General features: G+C 31.2%; 1 protein-coding gene across 8 annotated transcripts in view; it reads left to right on the forward strand.

Annotated features, from left to right (window-relative positions):
* The window catches only part of LOC115232614 (dystrophin), a 744226-nt gene that overhangs the window by 367659 nt on the left and 353669 nt on the right, over positions 1–22898 (forward strand). For all 8 annotated transcript variants that reach the window (XM_029802603.2, XM_036512501.1, XM_029802605.2 and 5 more), the window contains one exon: positions 2382–2537. In XM_029802603.2, the coding sequence (XP_029658463.1) occupies positions 2382–2537 (156 nt within the window). The remainder of the gene's footprint in view (positions 1–2381; positions 2538–22898) is intronic.

The raw sequence follows: 22898 nt of genomic DNA on the forward strand, positions 1-22898 counted from the left end.
ATTTTGAGGCAGACTTTGCAACCTTTTCTTGTAAACAGCTTTAAAACGAACATCCCCTTGTAAAATTGCATCTTTGATTTTATAACTTTCCAATCCACAGTCTTTCTGTTTATACTCAGTTTCTTATATTTATGTAAGGAATTACTTTAAATCTTTCTGATTATATCTATTATTTATACATGGACATGAAATTGCATAGTTTTTAGCTATTTGTGAAATAATGTATCCTAACAATTGTAGTACTTCAAACAATAGTAATGAAATAATTAATTGAAAAATCTACTTAATAATAAAGATAATGTACAGCAACAGTGAATTTACTTTCTAGCCTTTTGAAATACCAACTAAAATTATATGCCTATGAAATAATCTCTTAAGTTCTTATGAATTTTGGAAGCATTACAAATTTCTTATTACAGTATTCTTTGTTGCTTTATTTACTCAGAGGTAAAAGACAATAATTGCTGTCTGTAAGTTTTAAATTTATAAGTACGTGGTCAGTAGACTAATGCTTTGACTACAGCTATTGTATCTCATTGGCCATTTTCTCTTAAGAAGGTTCATGTCTTGTAAGTTTACTTTATGCACATTTCTTTTATTCATATTTTTCTTTTCTGACATTCAGTGCTACATGTGAAGGTCAATAAAATTACTGCTTCTTCTCAAATAATATTTTACTCACTTCCTGACGTTTCAGATATGTCAATCTTCGGCTCTAATTATTTTTTTAACTCTATATATTTTATTCATAAAATTGAGGTGCTAGTCTGTACTAACCATTCTGTTGTTATTCAGTTCTGTCAACTTTTTTCGGTTGTAATTCATTTCTTACAATAGAAACTAAATGAATCAAATATGTTCTGTATCATATTTACTGAAGGTTAAAAGGTCACTTCTAGGAACTTCTTTTCTATGACCTGTCTTGGACTTCAATTTCTGCACTTCCATGTTATGCATAAATTTGCCTAAGTCCTAATCTGTCTGGCCATATAATACACAGATGTTGTATTGGCTATGGACTTTTTACAAAATGCAGAATGTGAAGATGAATGTCTTGGAAGTCTTAAAGTAAGCTATTTTTTGTGCTTGATTTTATTCGTTCTATTATTTTAATATTCTCTTTATTCTCAAGAGTCACATTTCTCTATTTTATATTTCTGTTTAAACAATCTGAATGCAAGATGTCGCTAAAGTTTTTAGTTCATCCAAAATTTCATATTTAATTTCTTTTTTCCTTTTCTTTTTTTCTTCTTTTTTATATATCTCAGTTACCTACACTTTACTGCCAATCACATTAACTAAGAAAATCAAATATTTAAAACTCAGTCCTTACTAAATATAACTCATAACTAGTCAGTTAAACTCTACAATTTACGATATACATTTCAATAGGAAAAACCTTGCACTAACAGACACATAATTTTATGCAAACATTTGTTTTTTTTTTAGTTGTTTTTATCTACTTCTGTGTTACTGGTATGAACATTTCGTTTTTCTATATGCACTTAACTATAAGCTGGGTTTCATTGTATTCTATATAAAATGAAATTGTAATCAACAAGTTTGTAAGGTTTTTCACATTTGAGAACATGGAAACTCATTTCAGTTATACCATATTGTGCTAGATTCTTTGCTGAGTTTACTGAATGGATTCTAAGCTTTGTGTATATTCATTCTTTTATTTCTATGTTAATTAAGGACTGCAACATTTTTGTTTGCATTGCTTGGTTATCATCACCAGTACTTATAATTTTGTATCCTTCAGTAATAATATACCAAGACTGTTCACAGAGCTCCCTAATAATTTCTATAGAATTTAACACTTTAGCATTTAAACCAACCACATCTACATGTTCTATGTTCAAACTGACCAAATTTGGCCTCTCACACTTGCCATACAATATCATTGTAAAAATATACTATCATTGTAGTGAGATAATGTATGATTAATTCAAACCAATAAACATTATGCTTGACAAAATATGTATCAACTAATTTTATGTATTTAAGCTTACTAATTAATTTTAGTGTTTAATTTTCAAATTATATTAATCCATCTGCTGTTAAACTACTGAACAAAAAATATTATTCACCTCCACCTCCCTTTTCTTTTAATCTATGCTGTCCATAGATAGGATTGAATTTTGTAAATTTTGAATGCTTCTGTAATGTTAGAATATTTGATACTAATTGTATGCTATCCACACTATCAATCTTGTTAGGTATGACTAGGACCTGATTTATAGCCAGAAATTATAAAACAAAGGGAGGTGTTTTTTATTATCCCTTCACCTTATTGTAAGATCATGTCCACAGGTGCTCATCACTTTAGCTTCTCAATTATTTTGATCATATACTTATTTTTGTTTTTAAATTTTCAGCTCCAGTTAGATAACATCAAAGCTAATGCAGAGACAAGGAAAGCAAATTTATCCATGACTGTTCCCCTTTGGTTCCAATTTCGACGTCGAGTTGAAGAATTTCACATTGCTCTAGATGGATTAGAACTTGTTTTAAAAGAAACTACTCAAAGAGATGTAAGTACTTATAAAGGTGACTTGTTTGACTTTTATCAAATGACTGATTACACCTTAAAGAATATTTATACTTTTTGCACTATTAAGTTATTTTATACATACTTTAAAAAAAAACCTAATTGATTTTATATCTCATAAAATTCTTAGTAGGTTTCACCTCTAAAGGAGAACAATATTGGGTGTTGTTATTATTTCAAATTTCAGATATTATGGTTGTTTTACTTTTAATACAATTTTATTTATTTTGCCTACATCATTGACAACTTTTTTTTATTTTCAGAGAAGTTCTCTTGCTATTTAACTGACAAATGGGTTCTTAATAGATATTTCTTTTATGCTTTCAATATTATTGAGTTAATTAAAATGTCTGTGCCTTTCTTCCATCCAAAAAAAAAAAAAATGTAGTCTTGTATCATCATTAAAAATTCATATTTGTAATATTTCTCTATTGTTTTACTTTTGAGAAATATGTTGTTGTTGTATCTCTAGGTTAGTCTTGATCATATGGGCTTGTGGTTAAAAAAATTCCAACAATGACAATCCATCTTTTGTTTATCTATGAATACTTTAGCCAATAGTCCTTTTAAAAATGTCAGGTATGATCTGAGGAAAATTTGGCTGCTCTTTGTAGCATGATAAACAACAGAGAAGTGTGTGTGTACAAGTTCACATATGTTAGAGAGCAAAGTTCATTTTAAAACCTGATGAGTAGTATTATCTGATCTGTTTAATGTATCAGTATTGGACACTGTCAACTCAAATTCTAGACAGAATAGGAAAAGAAGCTCAATGATGCAGCTCAAACAGTGCCAGATGAAAGCTACAGGATTTGATTCCTATAAGTAGACACCTTTAATTTTTTTTTTTTTTTCATTTATCTAATATCAATTGTATTAAGATTTTAAGAGTTAGGCACATTGCTTAAAATATCTCATTTTCTCTATTACAAATTGAGTATTTACACTGGTTTATCTATTGTGATGTCACTTTTATTGTATTTTCTGTTCTCGATGATCTACATTAATACACGCTTTTAATTTTGTACCATTGATTTCAACTTCCCTACTAAAACTGATTATACTTATGTAAGATCTTTTATTTGAATGCACAATTCCAATATGTAGTGTGTGGTTGAAAAATTTTCTATACAATTGCATAACTGTTAAATCAATTACAATATGAAGATAAAATTTAGAAAATAGCTTAGAATATTATCATTCAAGTAATATTTTATTGAGAAACAAATTGTGAAGAAATTTGTTTGAATTTTTCCTCTTTCATGAAATCAAACCTTTTTCTTGTGGTCAAAATGTTTTTTAGTGTTAAGAATGTGCCTGAAAGTTATGTATTTGAAAGAATGTGCAGAATATCATTAAATTTTTTTCTACTGTAGGTTTTTATTTGGTGACATGAAGTGTGTATCTTTATCTCATGTGACAAAGGCAAAATTTCAGCCTGTCTGTCAATCATGACAGTATTGCCTCCTCACCTTATATCACTTTTCTTCCATTAAAATTCTGTATGTCAACAGATTTGATCATTCACTCTGTCACAATGATTCTCAACCACTTTTTTTTTTTACTTCTGGACCTCTTTGATTCCTTTTTATTTGGGTTGATGCTTAAAAAATCCTATTATACTTTATAATTAAATATTGTTAGGAGTTGTATAAAAAAATTATCAAAATGTGTTGTGTATTATAGAAGTACAACCAATTTACTGTGCATACATTTTAATAACAAAATCTTATATGGGTCTCAGCTGAGAACCTCTGCTCTAACAGTTCCTTCTAAATTCCTTGTAAGGTTTGCACTACCTAAAGTTTGTTCCCCATCAGTTTATTGTAGATCTAATCACTTAGTTATATTGATGAATGCAGTGTAGGCATCAAGTTTGCAACTATTAGAACTTTTAAAGAGTATTACTTTGCTTTGAACATTGTCATACAAGTACTTCTACATATTTACTTTTACTGTATTGTCCATTAAAGCTAGATTTGTTATATGTCATGCTTCAAGAAACACTTTTCACATCTTACCATTACTAATAGTGTATGAAAAATGCCAGACACACTTCAGTAATATTAGCAGTGATTAGTAAATTATTTCAATTCAAAAAAAAAAAAAAAATTTCATGAATTTTCCTTACATTAACAGACAAATGTATATGAGTAATTTGTTCGGAATTTTCCATTTAATTTAGTTATTCAGTTTCTATTATTGGTACTATCTGTTATTCGATTAGAGCTATTTATATCTCATTACCTATTTCAAACTCCATACAAATCTTGCTAGCTTTCAGTTCAGACATATGTAATTTGTTTATCTTCAATATTCTCTGAGTTACTCTTCATTCTTTATTGGTGTTTGCGCAAGTCTTTATTTTTACTGCATATGTCCTTTTACTGTTCACTTAATTTACTTGTCAATTATTACACAAAGGCATTGACTAGCTAAATACAAATCTCAGTTATGATTTGGGATTGAACCTGCTCCTAATTAGATTATCTTATTTATTATTTTGTGCTTTTTTTTTATGAAGATTTTATTAGTTTCTCGAATTAAGAAAGTTGTGACTAAATAGCTGTCTGGCTTAGAATGATCTATTATTGGATTCATTAAATTGTTACTGTTAGATCACTTCTTTTGTTCTGTAATCACAAATGTTAATTGCTTGAAATTGCTCACAAATTTTTTTTAAAGTTCAGTTGGCTTCTCCTGTAATAAGACAGGAATTATGTTATTTTCAGATAAATTTCAAAAAGCTACCAATTACACTGGTAGTCATTGTCTACTTCTATGATATTCATCTATTGTAGGTAGAAAAGTTACTTCTTTTTACAAAATTAGCTTCTAAAGTGTGTGAGTGTATGTATGTGTGTGTGTATCAATGCTGTCATAGGAGATCTGAAGTTTTTGCTGATATGAACTGAATAGGAGCTCAGAACACTGATATATTTAAGTAATTATTTACTGAATTACCAGTAGAGGTGGAAAATTTCACTTTGAAAATCTTGTAAGTTCGGAAAGAACTTAATGTTGAACATATATATATATATATTCAGGCATACCATAGCCATGTGGATACAGGATTCACTTTATAACCATGTATTGGCACCTTGCGCAAGTGTCTTTTGTTGTAACTGACCCATAACTTGTGAGTGACATTGATAGACAGAAACTATATGGAAGCTTATTTGTGTGTGTGTACCTATGCACATACATATGTATACATATGCATAAATGTTTGCTTTCCACATGTCTTTGTGTAGCACTATCTCAGAGACAATGGTATCTGTTTACATCTGTAAAAAGCTCATCCTGTAACTTTGATTTTGCCATTATAAGACCACTGGAATATAAATACATTACATGGAAATAGGTAGAGTTTGGCAATAAGAAGGACATCTGGTCATAGAATACTACCTTAATGAGTCTTATTTAACTATCATAAATGTAGTCTTTGTAAACCAGTACTGATAATACTAAAGACATGAGGCCACTACCAGAGATTAGATATTACTAAGTATTTGCAGCAACTTTGTTTTAGCAATGTATTATTCACTTGATGTGGTGTATAGCGCAAAACTATTTCTTTGATATTTAAACATGTTCTAGTATTGTAAAAGGACTAGGCTGTCATGTCTCCATTCTCTTTGGTTTAGAAAATATGAAAATACTATGGATATTGTCCCCTTCTTGTAGCTGAATCTTCCAGAAATATTCTTCTGACATAAACATCATAAATGCGAGCAAAAGTATAATCCTAAGTAGAGGCAAATTCTTTAAATTTCTATTGATACTACTTCAATATAAAAAAGCATGCATAAAACTTATGTTGTTCGTGATATGGATTGATATATTTATGTAGGTAAATGGAAATTCATATACTAAACCACCTTCTGGTAACAAAGTGGCAGAATCAGTAGCATGCTGGACAAATTGCTTAGTGACATTTCTTCTAGCTTTACATTCTGAGTTCAAATACTGTTGAGGTCAACTTTGCTTTTCATTCATTTGGGGTCAATAAAATAAGTGCCAGTTGAGCACTGGGGTTGATATAATCAACTAGCCCCCTCTCCTAAAGTTGAAAGAAAATAGATATACTAAACCACCGCAGCGCATTACTGTCAGTACTTTTAGACAGACATTAATGTAGTCTTTTTAACAATTAATTAGCTGATACAAAAAAATGTGCTGGCATTCACAGTCACATAGTTTGGGGTTCAGCCCCACTTTATGGCATCTTTGATAAGTGTCTTCTACTAATAACCTCAAACTGATTAACCCTTTACCATTAACATTACTCTGTATTGTATAATTTGTCACACATTGGCTTGCATGTATGTAACTCAGTTACATATGCATACACAGACATACACACTACTGAAAATGTGTTGACATGACTGTGTAGTTAAGATGTTCACTTCGCAATTACATGGTCTCAAGTTTTATTCCAGTGCATAGCATCTTGGGCAGTTGACTTCTTTTATAGCCTCAGGCTGACTTAATGCCTTGTGAGTGCACCCAGTACACTCTGTAAAGTGTTTGGTGTTAAGAAGGGCATCTAGCCATAGAAACCATGTCAAACCAGACATGTGGAGCCTGATGCAGCTCTCCAGTTTGCTAGCTCCTGTCAAAACATCCAACTTATAGTAGCATGGAAATGGACATTACATGATGATGATGATGCACATACATACACACAAACACACATCACTTTGTGGCCTATATCCTTTTAACTATATGAATTTTACAAATATCTTGTTTGTCTTTTTATGTTTATAGCTGTTCTCATTACCATCTCATACACCATCTGTTTTTTCATATTCATCATAAATTCTCAAAATATGTTCAAGCCAAATGTCTTGACTATCTTTTATTCAACATTTTTCCTGTTGGTGTCACTTCTCTCTAACCTTGAATACTTGTACCATCCACATATAGCTGAGACACCTTATGCTAGACTTGCACAACTTTTATAAATAGAAGCTTGAAAACTTCCTCCAATGGAGACATGACAGCCCAGTCCTTTTACAATACTAGAACATGTTTAAATATAAAAGAAATAGTTTTGCACTACACACCACATCAAATGAATGATACATTGCTAAAACAAAGTTGCTGCAAATGCTTAGTAATATCTAATCTCTGGTAGTGGCCTCATGTCTTTAATATTATCAGTACTGGTTTACAAAGACTACATATAATTTTCAAGGCCTGAAATGATTTCGCGCCTGATCAGTTGGTAACTGCCATGCCTCGCCAACATTGCAAAAATGATTTCCCCATTTTGGAGTACTGCTCAGATATCTGGGTAGTCACCACTGCTATGTATACAATACACCCTAGCTCCCTCCTAACCATCGCCACTACCACCATCAAATCCTGTTTGATTGATGAAGTCTCAGCCACCAACACGCTACAACCACTATGATACAAGCTGCTGCTTTTCTTTGCCTCTTCTAGTGCTATGAAAATAGCTATTGTTCTCCTAAATGTAACTAGATTCACTTGCTCCTCTCATCATCTTTAAAATGTCTTTATCTACAATAGACTAAACTAAACATGTGGCATAATTTTCCTCTTCAAATATGCATCTTAGACTTGTATGTTTGACAAATGTTATTTTTTTTCCCCCTCACAAATCCTTGATTGCACTAATTTTTTGCAAGTTAATTTGAGCTGATAAAATTATTTTATTAAGGTAATTAAAATTAAGTTAATAAAAGCAGTAAATGTATGTTTTTTGTTTTTTTTTAATCTATCATGACTCTACCATGATGCATTTGTACTTAATTTGTTCATATGTATACTTTTACTCTCTGCTAAGTCATTTTAGTTATAATCTTACAGTTGTCCTTTTATTTTTGTTCTGAAAACAGGAATAAAATAAACATTGAATTAAAAGAAAGCTCTCGTAAAAATTCCAATGGAGCTTGTAAAATTATGTTGTTACTCTTTAGCCTCATATAAGCTCTGATCAAGCAAGCCTATGATCAAAAGTATTTCACTCAGGGCTGTTCTGTCTTTTTTGTTGCATGTTTTCTTCCATTTTTAAAACAATAGATAAAGGACTGATTTGATTGCTATTTCTAGCAAACCAAGTAACTCCATAAAAGCTTTCTCGTAGCTTGTGTAAAATAATATTATTTTATTGGTCATTTGCATTAAATATCTCTTCAACAGAATATAAAAAAATATTAAACATCTCCTTAATAGAATATAAAATAGTAGTTTGCACAGGTGTATTATCTAAATATTTCCACGTATTTGATGTTTGTTGTATTGTTGTGCTAAGACAATAGAACTGAATTGAATCATCTTGGTAATAATTTTAAAAATGCGAGATTTACAGTTAAACTTTTCACTTGAATACTGTAAATACACTATCATTGGAATCATTGACATTTTCTTTGTTAATTGAATATTGCATCAATGAGGTAAATCCTATCTTTTATTTTTATTATTTCATGTAACGTTTCTCTTAGTGGCTTTTACTAACACTTACTTCTAGCTACAAAGTTGTACTCATTTAACCTATTTGAAATGTTGCCAACCATCTTGTTTCCTTCAAACAGTTCTGTGTAATAAAACAATATTTTGCTATTAGATCTGAACAGTAAAATATAAATAGCAACAACAGCTGTCCATTGTTTTGTAATTGAAGCAAGCTAGCTAAAGGAGTTATCTTTTGTTTACTGTAAATAAGTTATGATTTGTAAAAGCTGTCCTTGATGAAGTGTATGGTAATTATCATTATTTAATAAATAGAAATTATAAACATCTTGTCACACAATCAATGATTTAAAATGGAATGCATATTTTAATAACAATAGGAGAAATTACATCTTGACTTTTCAAAATATAGTTATCATTTCCTAATCTATTATTCTCCGGGAATTTAATTTGAAGATCTAACAATATAACTGGATTATGTAAATCATTACTTTAATAGGGAATATAAATATGTATTTAATATCAAAGAGCTGAAAATATAACACCATTTTTCTGACGAATATTTTGCATGACCCCAGTAAAAAATTTGGACATCATTTGTGTAATTGTCATTGATTGTTGGGGAATATACCACATAGAAAGTATCACATTGAAAGTTTAAATATGTAGGCTCTAATCAGAAATCTATTTAATAAATAGATTATTCCTCGACTTTTATAATTTTTTTGTCTTGTAATAAAGAATTGCTAATTTATAAAGTTTCATTTCTAAGGATTTAATACTGGTACATATACATTTTTTATAATTTCAGAAAGTTGTTTGATTTATAACATAGTACAAATGTGAAAGTTTGATCTCTCTAACTGAGTAGTTCAGTATGCAAACATGTGGTGCTGAATTGTGATCCTGCTGCATAGCATCTTCTACTATGGCCCTTATGAGTAAAATTTGTCAAATGGAAGCTGTACATCAGTTTGCAGGATACATATGCACATGCTCACACATTCATCTTCAAGTGGCTGCAATTAAGATGTGCTTTACAATGCTATGATAGGAATCCCTTTAACTTTGGTAATTCACATCTCTCATGAGTTGGTGTGTATACCATCAAACCTGTTTTAAAATTCCCTTAGGTTTCTGCTCCATAAAAAGAAATTCTGTCTTCACATCATAGAGAAGGCCAGCCTTGTTGACTTTGAAATAAGTTGAATATCGCTCTCTCTCTCCAATTATCATCCTTTTAATGTTCACTTTTCAACACTGGCTTGGAACAGACAAAACTTATTGAGCAGTTTTCCGATGGTTGGATACTCCTCCAGTCACATGTTCCCATTCTCTACAATCTGTTGAACAGGCCAATAGCCAGGCATGATTTGCTGCAGAAGGAAAGCAAAAGCATTGTATAATAGATGGTAACATATTGTTTTTATGCAGTACACATATGCCATTAAGGCAATGAGAAGAGAAAAACACATGCACACCTTTCTGTGTGCATGTTTTTCTCACACACAACACCTGTATCCAATTTCTACCAACCAGTTTCATCATGAGTCATTTGTCTCTGAACTCAAAACCACACCAGTGCAATGGAAACTTCTTAACCACACAGCCATGCATGTGCATGCGTGTGTGTGTGTGTGTGTGTGTGTAAAAATATGTCACATCCACTTCTCCTCCAGTCTTATTGCTCTTACTGTACTCTCCCCATAGCTGTTCTTGCTTCTCAACACCTATCCTCAATCCTTTCTTCCTTTCTCCTGTCCCTTATACATCCTCTTTATGTACATAATGTATACTCTGTTACTCTCTTCACTAGTGCTCTCTCACAACTAGAAATCGGTTTCTTTAATCATACTTCAGCCTCTCTTGTTATCTTATCTAGAATCATTGTTTTCTCTCTCTTATTCTTTCATTCATAGAAACCCTTTATGTTCTTTAGTCTTGCAAACTACATGGCAACATCACTAGTTCTGGTACCATAAAAAAATCACCAATTACACTCCATAAAGTGGTTGGCATTAGAAAGTGCTGCCAGCCATAGAAACCATGTCAAAACAGACACTAGAGTATAGCATGTTCCTCCACCTTGTTGAATTCTTGTCAGGCTATCCCACCCTTGCCAGCATTGGATAATAGATGAGAAATGATCACACATGCACACACGTAAAAATACATAGAAATTACAGAAAAAAACTGAAAGTACATAAAACAGTAGCAAACACACATATGTATATGCTACCTTAGGTGATTGCAGCAAGAAGGTGGTAGAGAAGGAAGGAGAATGATGGATAGTGGTGGTGGTGGTGGATGACATTGATAAGAGTGAGTGATGGACATCAATAGCAAATGTCGCAAGAGAAAGAGTGTGATGACTGATAGCACAGAGAGAGTGAGTATAGTGTATCCAGTAACTATCCTTTTGCATGAAGCACGTTATGTAATCTTCAATACAGTATCTCACCACTAGTTGAAATCACTTGTTTTCTGCGTTCATAGGATCAGCCTCCTCAAATCTGCTTTCACCACTCCTTTCCATGTCTTTTTTTTTATCTTCTCTTTCAAGTTGCTTCCTCTTCTTTACGCATCTTTCATTCTCTATAAATGTAACACATGCTCATGGTAGCTAAGTCTTCAATGTTGTACACTGTATCTGATTCATCGTATATACAGAGTTTCTTCTCAACTCGTTTTGTACTCCGTTGCTCAAGCACACTAATACACAACAAGCAGAGCATGCAGACTAACTTTCATTTAAAGAAAGAAATCTTTTGTGGCCAGCAGAGACAATAGCCTCCAAACTTTTTCCTCCTCATTAATACTCTAGTTATTATACCTTCAGTGCAACTATCTGCACTGTAAATTTGATTTTGTAGGTTATAGAAGCTATCAACTACTTCAAGGGTATCTTCTGGGCATTTGAAGTTTTTGAGTGCTCTCATTACTAATAACAGATGAAGTCTTCCTTTACTGTGATCCCACTACATCTCTTTTACACCCATAGTTTACATTAAATATACAATATCAAATTCCTACCTACTCTTTTCTTTCATATCAGGCATAGCCACTTCCTGAATGTCATAGTCCTGTATTCTTTCTTACTAAGATGTTTTGCTTTTCCTAGTTTAGTTTCAGGTCTCTGAATTCTTTGGTCTACTATTAATCTTTACCTTTAATTGATTTACCTATGAGAGCTATGTCATCCGCACAGAGAAATTCCTTCCAGCAGTCATTCTTTAGCTCCTTTGTTACGAGAACTATGTTAAATTCTATACTAAATTCTTGCTAACTTTCACCTTACAAATAACACCCCTGTACATGGCTTCCATGATACTCATATGCTATTCATCTTCATCTATTTTTGTTAATGAACACTTGGTATAGTGGCTTGTACATTGCTGAGAACTTCTGTTTTGTTTTACTAGGAAGAGGGCATCAGTGGTACTTTGTCCTGGTACAAATCCAAATTGTATTATTCTGATTCTCTTTGTAATTAATTGTGCTATTACTCTTCCTGTTATTTTCATATCTTGCTCCATCAATTTGATGCTTCTTCAGATGCTCTTTTCTTTTGCCCTTGTAGCATTAAATTATGATACTTATATGCCAATCATTGTTGATGTACTGTCTGACTGACAGTTTCAATGCTTAATGGATGACCTACTTCACAAGCTATTTTCGGCACGAGTAACAACCCCTGTTGGTCTTGTTACATTCTCTGTCTTATATTGTTTATGAATTTGTAGACTCTATATCTGTCAACAGCTTTCCATAATAGTGTCTCTATACCTCTTGATATCAATGAGGACTAGTGGACCGCTATCATTTTCTAATGTCTGTATGTGTGTTTATATATCATTGCTATTATGCAAAAGTGTCATGAATCCAAAACATTACTTTTTCAGAAAACAAAAAAATAGTTTCACCATTCCATTTCTTTTTACATTAGCAACAGTTTGTTTGACAATGATACTTTGTTGGGTGCATAAAATCATAACTCCATGCATGTATATTTTTAGTCAGAAATATTTTTGCAAAATTGTCATATTAGGGACTTACTACACTTTTGAAAAATGCTAAATCATTGTACTAAACTTTGACAATTTTCATATCTTGGCATTTGAAGCAGCTGGAGATATGATAGTTTGACCTGACCAAAAGAACCAGCTATTGCAAGCTAGATTAAGTATTGGGGGAGGGGATGCATTTGGACATATGACAGTTTAACATAATAGCAATGATATATATTTGTGTATGAATTTATCTGGAATGGCAGTACTGGTGTTGTTTCCCTTCACACTTGGTTGACACTGCCTGTTGTGCTCTTTTAAGGTTGATAAAACATGTACCTGAAAAAGTACTTGCATCAATATAATCAGCTTTAACTAAGTTGGATGGCTGAAAACTGTAACAGTATATATTCTGATAACTAAATTGTATAATCCACCAAGTGTTCTCTTCAGTTTTTTTCCTCTCATATTCATGACTTGTCTGGAAATTTCTTAAGTACTTCTCTATAATATAGTTCTTGCTATAAAGTTAATGTTGAACTTATTACAAAAAAAGAAAAGGGACAAAAAAGGTTTACTTGTAATTTGGCTCAGCTTCAGTAAGTAGGTTAATTGTAAGGATTTTGACATTCCATTCACATTAAGATAATGGCAGTAAAGTAATATGTGGAATGAATGTTTATAAGTAGATGAATTAGAGTAGTAATTAAATGTTACACAAACTGCAAATCAACTATAATGTTATATACATTTTTGATAGTATCTGAAAGATTGAACTTAACAGCCTGGATTGACCAGATCATTAAGTGTATGAACTTAGATATTTTCTTCTTTGCTGATGAAAAAAATGATTTATTATACACATGAGCCAAAAGTATGATTTTTTTTTTCCTGTAAAGTATAGGCGTTCTAGACAGGGGACATAGAATGACTGATGGCATTTTATTGGGTGTCTATTTGAAATTTACAAGACTACAAGTGTGTTTACAGAAAACAGGTATTAGAGGATTTATATGCTGCATACAAGAGACAGTGTGTTGATATGAATATGTAATTGAAGTAGAGAATAAATGTTAGATAGAAAAATATCCTTGTTGTCATCTATAGATTTAAAATCTAAATGATGATGGATTAAGCTAGAGACATATTTTTACTTTTCAAAAGTTTGCTAAATACCAGTGAAGGCAAATGAAGGACAAATAATCCTGCCTTAAATACTTAGTCAAATACTGGAACATGGTTGCATACTGTTTATTTATTTATTGGAAGGTGGGGGTCAGTTTGCTTCAGCTTATTTGATAATTCAGTCATGAAACAAATATGAATATATCATACTACTGAACATGATCTATTAGTTCCTTCCTTTATTCTTTATAAAATGGTAAGCTTGCTCTGATCCAATCATTGTCAGTTTTATTTTAGAAGCAAGTCAGCAGAAGACTAGGTTTCATTGAACATCGCAAAAATTCTTGTTGAATTTTAATTAGACTTAGTGAGGAAAAATGAAATTGTAATATACAATAAAAATAAGTCTTTATAATATTCTAACATATCTATCTTGGAACACTCTCTCTCCATCTTTCTTGACCTCCTGTCACCCATTCATATATCTAATTCCAAATTCATGATAGAATAGGACATTTCTTAGACATTTGTTTATTGTTTGTGAGTAAATGTCTGATATGTTTGCAGACAAACCAATTTAAAATTTTGTGAATGTTTCCAACAAAATATGAGTAAAAGTATAGCAAAACACCTTTACCTTTAATGAAGGTGTTTAAGTTAACTGAAGTATAATTGATATGTAATTCTTTATTGTAATTTAGTGTTTGGTGTAAATATCCTTTAAAGTAATGAACTATGCTGAATGATTTTATTGAAGGCCTAAGGAAAGAACTGTAAGAAACAGTTTATGGGTACATTTGATTGTAGGATGTAAAGATAAATGCAGAGTTAAGAAGAAAAAAAAGGTAAAATGGTTATAAAGGAAAGACAACAACAAAAGTGAACTTTTTGTGAATATGTATTGTTAGATGTACAGGAAATGTTGGTTAATATTTGTGTTTGTAGGGGCTGTGAGCTGGGAGAATCATTAGCATGCTGGGCAAAATGCTTAGTGGCATTTTGTCTGTCTTTATGTTCTGAATTCAAATGCTGCCAAAGTCAACTTCGCCTTTCATCCTTGATAAAATATGTACCAGTGTTGAGCACTGGACTCAATATAACAAACTTTCCCCCTCTCCTAAAATACTGTGCTAAAGTTTGAAACCAATATTTGTCTTTGTAGATTTGGAAACATGTGATGCAAGAAAAATTAGTATTTAGAAAAAAATTGGGAGTAAGCTTTGTTAGTCATGAAACTCTCCTTTGCATGCTTCTATTGTAAGATGATTGGTATGAAGGAACCATTTGTCTAATTAACAGATCGTTTGTACTGCTATTTTGTCATTTGTGTTTTGGTTGTGAGATGTAGTATGATTGTTTGAGTTACTTAGATACAATATTTCATTGATTTTGTTATGAATACTGGTCAACTAGAAAATGTGGAATCAGTATCTTAGACTTGTCAGAATTTATTAAAGAGAACTGATAACATAGTGATTTGAACATACAAACTGGATTGCTATAATTATTACTTATGGTATTTTGAATTTTCTGGTTTAATGAAAGTTATACTAAAATGTTGATATAATGTTCTGACATAGATTGCTGATATGTCTTTGTATTGAACTTTGATTGATTATGAAGTTAAAATGATGCTGTGATGTAGAGTTGACTGTGGCACTTGTTATTGCACATTTAGGATATAATTGAGGAAAATGTTATGATATACATGTTGAGATTAAAGATGTGAAATTGATAAGCCAGATTCTTTTGAGAAACTGTAATTTTAGGATGTCTTATTGATAAGTCATGATCCATTTGTTCTTCATTTTATTCTCTAAAACAGTTCACTTGCTCTCATCTAATCCTTATCTAGTCTATTTTAAAAGCTTGTCAAAAGGTTTAATGTCCTTAGAAGTACTTGACCAGCCATTGTTGTCGCTCAGGGAATTGTAGAGCAGTAAGAAATTATTGAAAGCTAAACTTAATGGACTTCAAGCAGTTAGAGTGTGTGTGTGTACATGAGAGAAGGAAGGAGAATATTTCTGTGTTAACTTATGCATATTGTTATGTATTCGTTTGTAGTTAGTTAAGATTGCAGTTCATTAGAAACATGGAACACAACAATACCTTCTAGAGAATGAGCAAAGCATTTTGAATAGACAGTCTTTAATACAATTTCCTTATAACAATCATATGACTAGCAGAATTTTAGTTCTGATGGCTTTTGCAATTACCTATAAATTCTTTCTTTCTCAAAGGTTTATTTTCCTGCTTGTTTTATTCTGCAAGCTTAATTAGGAATGGCAAAATATTGTTTCCTTGCATTCATTTCTTCATAATTAATTAACACATTTTCCCAGACAAAGCCTATGTACGGAATGTTCCATTTTTGTTAACAGCATTTCGTTTTTTACCTTCTTCCTAGTTTATCAGTATTAATTGTGAATTAAGAGTATGAATTGCTTGCCAAAGAAAAGAGAATTGATAAATTCATACCATTAGTAATTTCATTAGTCTTTTTTTCATCCTAAAAGTAATTGTCATTTAAACACCTGATATAGCTGAATCAATATTGTTAACAAGTAGTTTTATCAGATCTGATAAGTTTGAAACAATTACATACAGCTTGGATTTTTTTCTCCATTATATTTCTATATATATTGGGTTTTCCATCAAAGCAAATATTAGCTTTGGGTGTGTATCTACTGTGTAACCTTGATAATGCTATGAGATATAGACTTTGTATAAGTTTATGTATATGCATCTGTGTGTGTTGCTTTTTTTCCTTTATTTAATGAAGAAATCTGTTTGTTTTTTTTGCCAAGTTAATTTTTTTTCTTTATCATTTTTTTTTAAACATTTAAATGTGTATATCTAAAAAAAGAAAATTAAAACAACTACATAGTGTCTATTTTTTTGTGTGGAAATTATTTGATTATATGGAATTTGAACAATGAGTTTCGTGATTGCTGGCATTATGAAATTAAAACTTTCTTCTTTTTTTTATGTAGTACATCAATGCTTTTACATTTACATTTTTGGTTTGTATCTATCAGTAGGTTTTCCTAATTTTTCTCAAATATTTATATGAATATTGCCTTTACTGGCTTCTGAAACCTATTTCAACAAGTATATCCTGTATGGATGACATACAAAATATAAACTCTTTGTCAGTCATTTCCTAATATAGTATTTGTACTAGTTTAGTGTCTACTGCTTACTTTTGAAAGATACAAACTGATTATAATATTATTTATTTATAGATATTCATTTCTAAGTGAATTCTTTAAATAGTTTAATAATCATACATTATCATTTTTACTTTAAACACCAAGTATTTCAGAAAAGGTTACCTACCATATACCTGTCGCTTTATAAACACTGATTTTAGGCATCACTCTTATTATTTTTAGTTTTATGATTTGTGGAATGATTATCTTAAAATACAGTGCAAGTTTAAATAATCTATTCATCTAATTAATGGAACAATAACTATTTTCTTTATTATACGCCATACCCATGGATTATTATTATTAATTATAATAATATAATTATAGTAATAATAATGTTCTCAGCATCCTCATTATCATCACTATAATGAGTTAATCATATGTGGTTCTAAAGCTCTCTTTATTCTTATATCACATTGTAAAGTAAGAAACCAACTGCAACTATCTTAGCTAGAAAAACAAGCTTAAGCCGAATGATAAAAAGTATCAGTAGAATTTACTCTAGAGATCTATCAATGGGCACTTTTAGCTAAAAATAGCTTTTCTTTTCTGATATCATATGTCTGCAAGCAAGAAGTAGTGCATCGTTGATTCAACCACATAAAGTTTTTATGATAATGTATTTTTCTATTTATTTTGCTACTAGAATAGGTTATATGAAAAGAAACTTTAACATTTTGACTGTATATCATCCTCAAACATTACACATATCTTTCTCATGTTTCTAAATCAAATTGTTTTGTCACTTCTGTCTTTCAAGAATTTCTTGATATTATAGATAAACTCCTGCCACAGTATGGGAGAACAGATGTTAAGACTTGATTTATGCTACAAAAATTGCTTTCTTTTGTAAATATAAATTGTGCATTCTCATTTATGCAACAACCTTAATTGAATGACATCACTTAACTGATTTGCTCATCTTATATCTTCTGATTCATGTTTAGTTCCCCTTCATTATTTACATAATCTTTCTGTGTTTCCTTTCTTTCTACTCATTTCTCTTAACAATCTAGATTCAAGATAGAGATATGAGATTTTGTGTATCTTTGTGTGTGTGACCATCAACATCATTTTCTATCTGCTTTGCCATGCTTGTAAGAATTGGATGGGCTTTCTCCAAGCATAGCACCTCACCATATGTTCCAAACCCTTGTTGTCATCATGTGTTTCAGCCTTCCAAGATAAGCCTTCACTTCCGTCATATCTTCCTTGTTGTTCCTCTTAAGCATGTTCCTTCCACTACATTTGGTACTTCTTTACCTTATACATATCACATGCCTGTACAAACAGTCCTCTTTTGCACACATCTGATTCTTTTTATACTCGGGTTTTTTCTCAACTCATTTGTGCTCTGTCATTCTTGTACACTCACATTACACATCTAGCAGAACATGATAACCTTATTTCTTTCCAGCTCTCACCCATCCTCTGCATTCAATACCTGTATTATGCTGCCATGCAATATCACACCTCATACTCTTCATACACAAACATCATACAGTCTGCATTTCACATGGAGAAAGAATCTTTTGTTGCTAGCAGAAGTAATATCTCTTGAACTTTTTCCACCCCATTCTTAATCTAGCTACTATGTATTTGGAACACCCACCTTCACTGCCAATTAGGTCACCTGGATAGCAGGAGCTAGCAACTATTTCTAGGGAGCCATCTAGGCATTTGAAAGAATTTATTTCATGAATGCTCTTATTGCTAAGTTCCCCTGTGCATTTCCTTCTCTATCAGCCCCACTATATCCTTGTGCACCCATAATTTACATTTGATTTACTGTATGGAATTCCTACCTACTCCCTTTTTTTTTTATTTTTTTTTTACATATTAATCATAGCCACTTCCCAGATAACTATAGAGTTCTATTTTCATGCTTACTAAACTTTTGTCTTTACTAAGTTTACTTAGGAGACAAAGTGTTGCTTTTTTTGTTTTACAGTTTCTTCTCTAACTCTTAAACAGCTCTGTGAATAATACAGTGGCATACAGGATTTTTCATGTACATTGGCTTCATTAACATTAAAATGCCTTCCGGCAGTTCTATCGTCACATTCAAATGCATCTCTTTTACTTATTTCAGTCATTCTGACTGTGGCCATGCTGGAGTACTGTCTTTAGTCAAGCAAATTGACCCCAGGACTTATTCTTTGTAAGCCTAGTACTTATTCTATCGGGTCCTTTCGCTGAACTGCTAAGTTACGGGGACGTAAACACACCAGCATAGGTTGTCAAGCGATGTTGGGGGACAAACATATACACACTTACACACACATATATACATATATACGACGGGCTTCTTTCAGTTTCCGTCTACCATATCCACTCACAAGGCTTTGGTCGGCCCTAGGCTATAGTAGAAGACACTTGCCCAAGGTGCCATGCAGTGGGACTGAACCCAGAACCATGTGGTTGGTAAGCAAGCTACTTACCACACAGCCACTCCTATGCCTATTCAACATATTTAATTTCACCTTCGCAGTAAACAATTCATAAGTTCTACCCATACTGACAATAATGGTAATGACAAATGTTAGTTTGCTTGACATTTGTAAGTTTTAAAGGGACTAATATTTTGATACTCCATATCAAAGGTTCTGACAAGAATAGGCAGAAAAGAATTCTGTTTACATAATCAGTTTGATTAGTCACCTTCCTCAGTCAGTTGAGTAAAGTGTCATTCAAGCTGATGTTTATTGGTAATTAAACTTAATTGGCAACACCTGTGCATATTTATCACCTTTGTTTTTGTTGGTAATTCTCATCAATAACTTTTCTTGTGATCAGGATTTGAGAAAACATACAGCAGTATGCTAAAGATTGGACATAATCTCTTGTGCACAAGAAATGTAAAATAAAGTTTATTATAAACAACACAAACACATTGTAATTTAATAGCTTTCAATATGATACCTGTTAAACAGAAATTATTTTTATTTAACGAAAATTTAATAAAATCTAATCATAAGTAAGTAAAATTATGCTAAATACAACTAAATTGAAAACTTTTTTCCCTTGGCTATATTGGCAATTCTGAAAACTTCTGGGTGCAAATTTTACATGAGTAGAAGCTCTTTTTTAACAAATTTTATCCTGAAAATCACCTGCGTAAATTACACAAGTGTGCAAATTACATGGGTTTTTATGGTAACTATTACCTTGACAATAACTGAGAACAAGCAATTTCAAATGGTTTTGCTGTTGTAGATAACTGGCCAAAAATGCAAATCAGACCAGTTGGCTGTGGGTTAGGCAACATTTTGTAGCTTGGCATCATTTGGTGTTTTTTCCAGTAGTTTAAATATTTAATGATTAATTATGTAATAAAGTATGAAATGCGTTTGAGACACTAAGTAGCACTAGTAATAAAACTGGTATATATGTAAATCATCAGACAGTTCTAAGTGTGATTAAGGCTTTAGTATACGGACTTGATCTGTGAGTAGTGATAATTAATTCTTTGTTGAAGAAACTAGTGAGAGAAAAGGTGTAGAGTAAACTTGAAGGTTTGGCAGTAAGATTTGTTCACATTAAGATTTAGATTCTTGTATTGAAAACGGCAGATGTGCCTTTGTTGAAGCTGTTAGATAAGTATCTAACATCTTCACATCTGAATGTGTTAAATTTAAAGGTGTCAAATTGCACTGTTTCATTTAAGTGTTAACTTTAATTAGATAGTATCATCTTGTTGGTTATTCTTCTTGTGTCATCTCATCTTGCTTTGGTTTTTATATGATTTAATTATTCATTCAGAATATTTCCATATGCATGTATGTTTGTACATATACATAGATTTTAGAGTTTGGTTAGATGTGTAGCTGAAATAGGCTATGAGACAGTATACAGATCATTCAAAATGGAAAAACATTTCTACATGAGACTGTATCACTTCAAGGCAATTGACAAAGCGAGAAGTAATTGTGGATATGAAAACTTCTACCAGTGGAAACTATGAGGAGATAATAAAAAACATCAAAACTTTATAAGAGAAATAGCAAAAGAAGTGTTTTGGTTAGTCTAAATGGAAACTTTCTTTTTATATTTGGGTGAGCAAAATATGTGGTAGGATTCTGTCTTCAATATTTTGACAGAAATTGCTTTGAAGATTGTAGTGAGAATGATTAGTTTGGAAACTGTTTGGTGTATTTGCGTATAAAAATGTGTAGCCCTGTAAATGTTTTGCCATTGTACTAATATTTATATATGTATATAGATGCATATCTTTATGTATTAATATGTTCTTTGGAATACTGTGTTATTTTGTTTATTGCATATTCAACTTTGTGTGTGTGTGTGTGTTGATTGATTATTATAGTAAGCAAAATAATTTTTGTTGAAATGAGAAGGCAGTTAAGTGTAAAGATTGTGAGCGATGTGACTATATTGATGAGGATACATAATACAATCTGAGTAGATATGATATTTGGTAGAAACTGGCAAAGATTAGGCCTAAATCCACTCATTCAGCACGTTTTATCTTGATGATAATTTTATGTATATGTAATTGTGTACTGTGTTTTGTTCATTCGTTTTATGCCCATTTTCAAATGCTAAGATGGTTGTGTGTATGTGTGTGTGTATGTATGAGAGAGAGAGAGATAGAGCATGTGTGTGAGCATGTACATATACATGTACTTTGATGACAAACAAATCAATACATGAATGAAAAATTTGTTTTTGCTTTTCTTTATACTTAATGTAGTCTATACTATTAAAGTTTAATAAAACTTGGTGTTGCTCATGTAGATAGTTTAAACATAAAATAAAAATATGATTGGGTTTATGTATTTTTATTTATTTATTATTATTTTTTTTTTATAATGTTAGTATAAAATCAAAGACTTAACCTATGATTTGACAGGTACCTTATCGAAATATGCCATTCAATGAGCACCAATATTTTAGATAAATATCTTTTTCAGTGTTAGTTTTTATGCCTCATCAATCATGTCATACATAAATAACAAACAGACAAATGAGGATGTTGAAAAAAAAAAACCATCAGGTTTTATTACATTAGTTCTTTAAAGATAGAAACTACTTGACCAAGAATTTTGCTCAAGTTCAAAATTTATTTTTCTAGAACTTATTTCTTACAGTTTGATGTGAAATGATAATTTAGTAGAACTTAATTGCAAACAACTTTCAAGCTGGCTTTTATAGTCTGTAGATTTATTTGAAAGCTCAGTTTTTCTCATAATTTGTAATAAACAAAGTATAAACAGTTGAAGCGCAAATTCAAATTTTATAGTACATGTTTGGAACATAGCTGTGTTTTACCAAAGATCACTACTTTAAGAATATACATATATAGTTTGATGGTAATTAACTTCCTTAGTCAGGTGGCAGGGTAGCATTTTCATTGCTATAACCCTATTAAATAAATCAAATAAAAGATATGAATATTTTGATGTTATTAAATTTATTGACTACTGATACACTTAAAATAGATTTGTCACATAAATATGAAATTGAGTGTTTCATATACAGTTATGCTATTGAAACTAGTATCAAGGCATTAATAATTGCAATTTTCTTTTCTTATTTGTT

The sequence above is a fragment of the Octopus sinensis genome, linkage group LG2 (genome assembly GCF_006345805.1).
Source record: "Octopus sinensis linkage group LG2, ASM634580v1, whole genome shotgun sequence".
NCBI classification, from domain to species: Eukaryota; Metazoa; Mollusca; class Cephalopoda; order Octopoda; family Octopodidae; genus Octopus; species Octopus sinensis.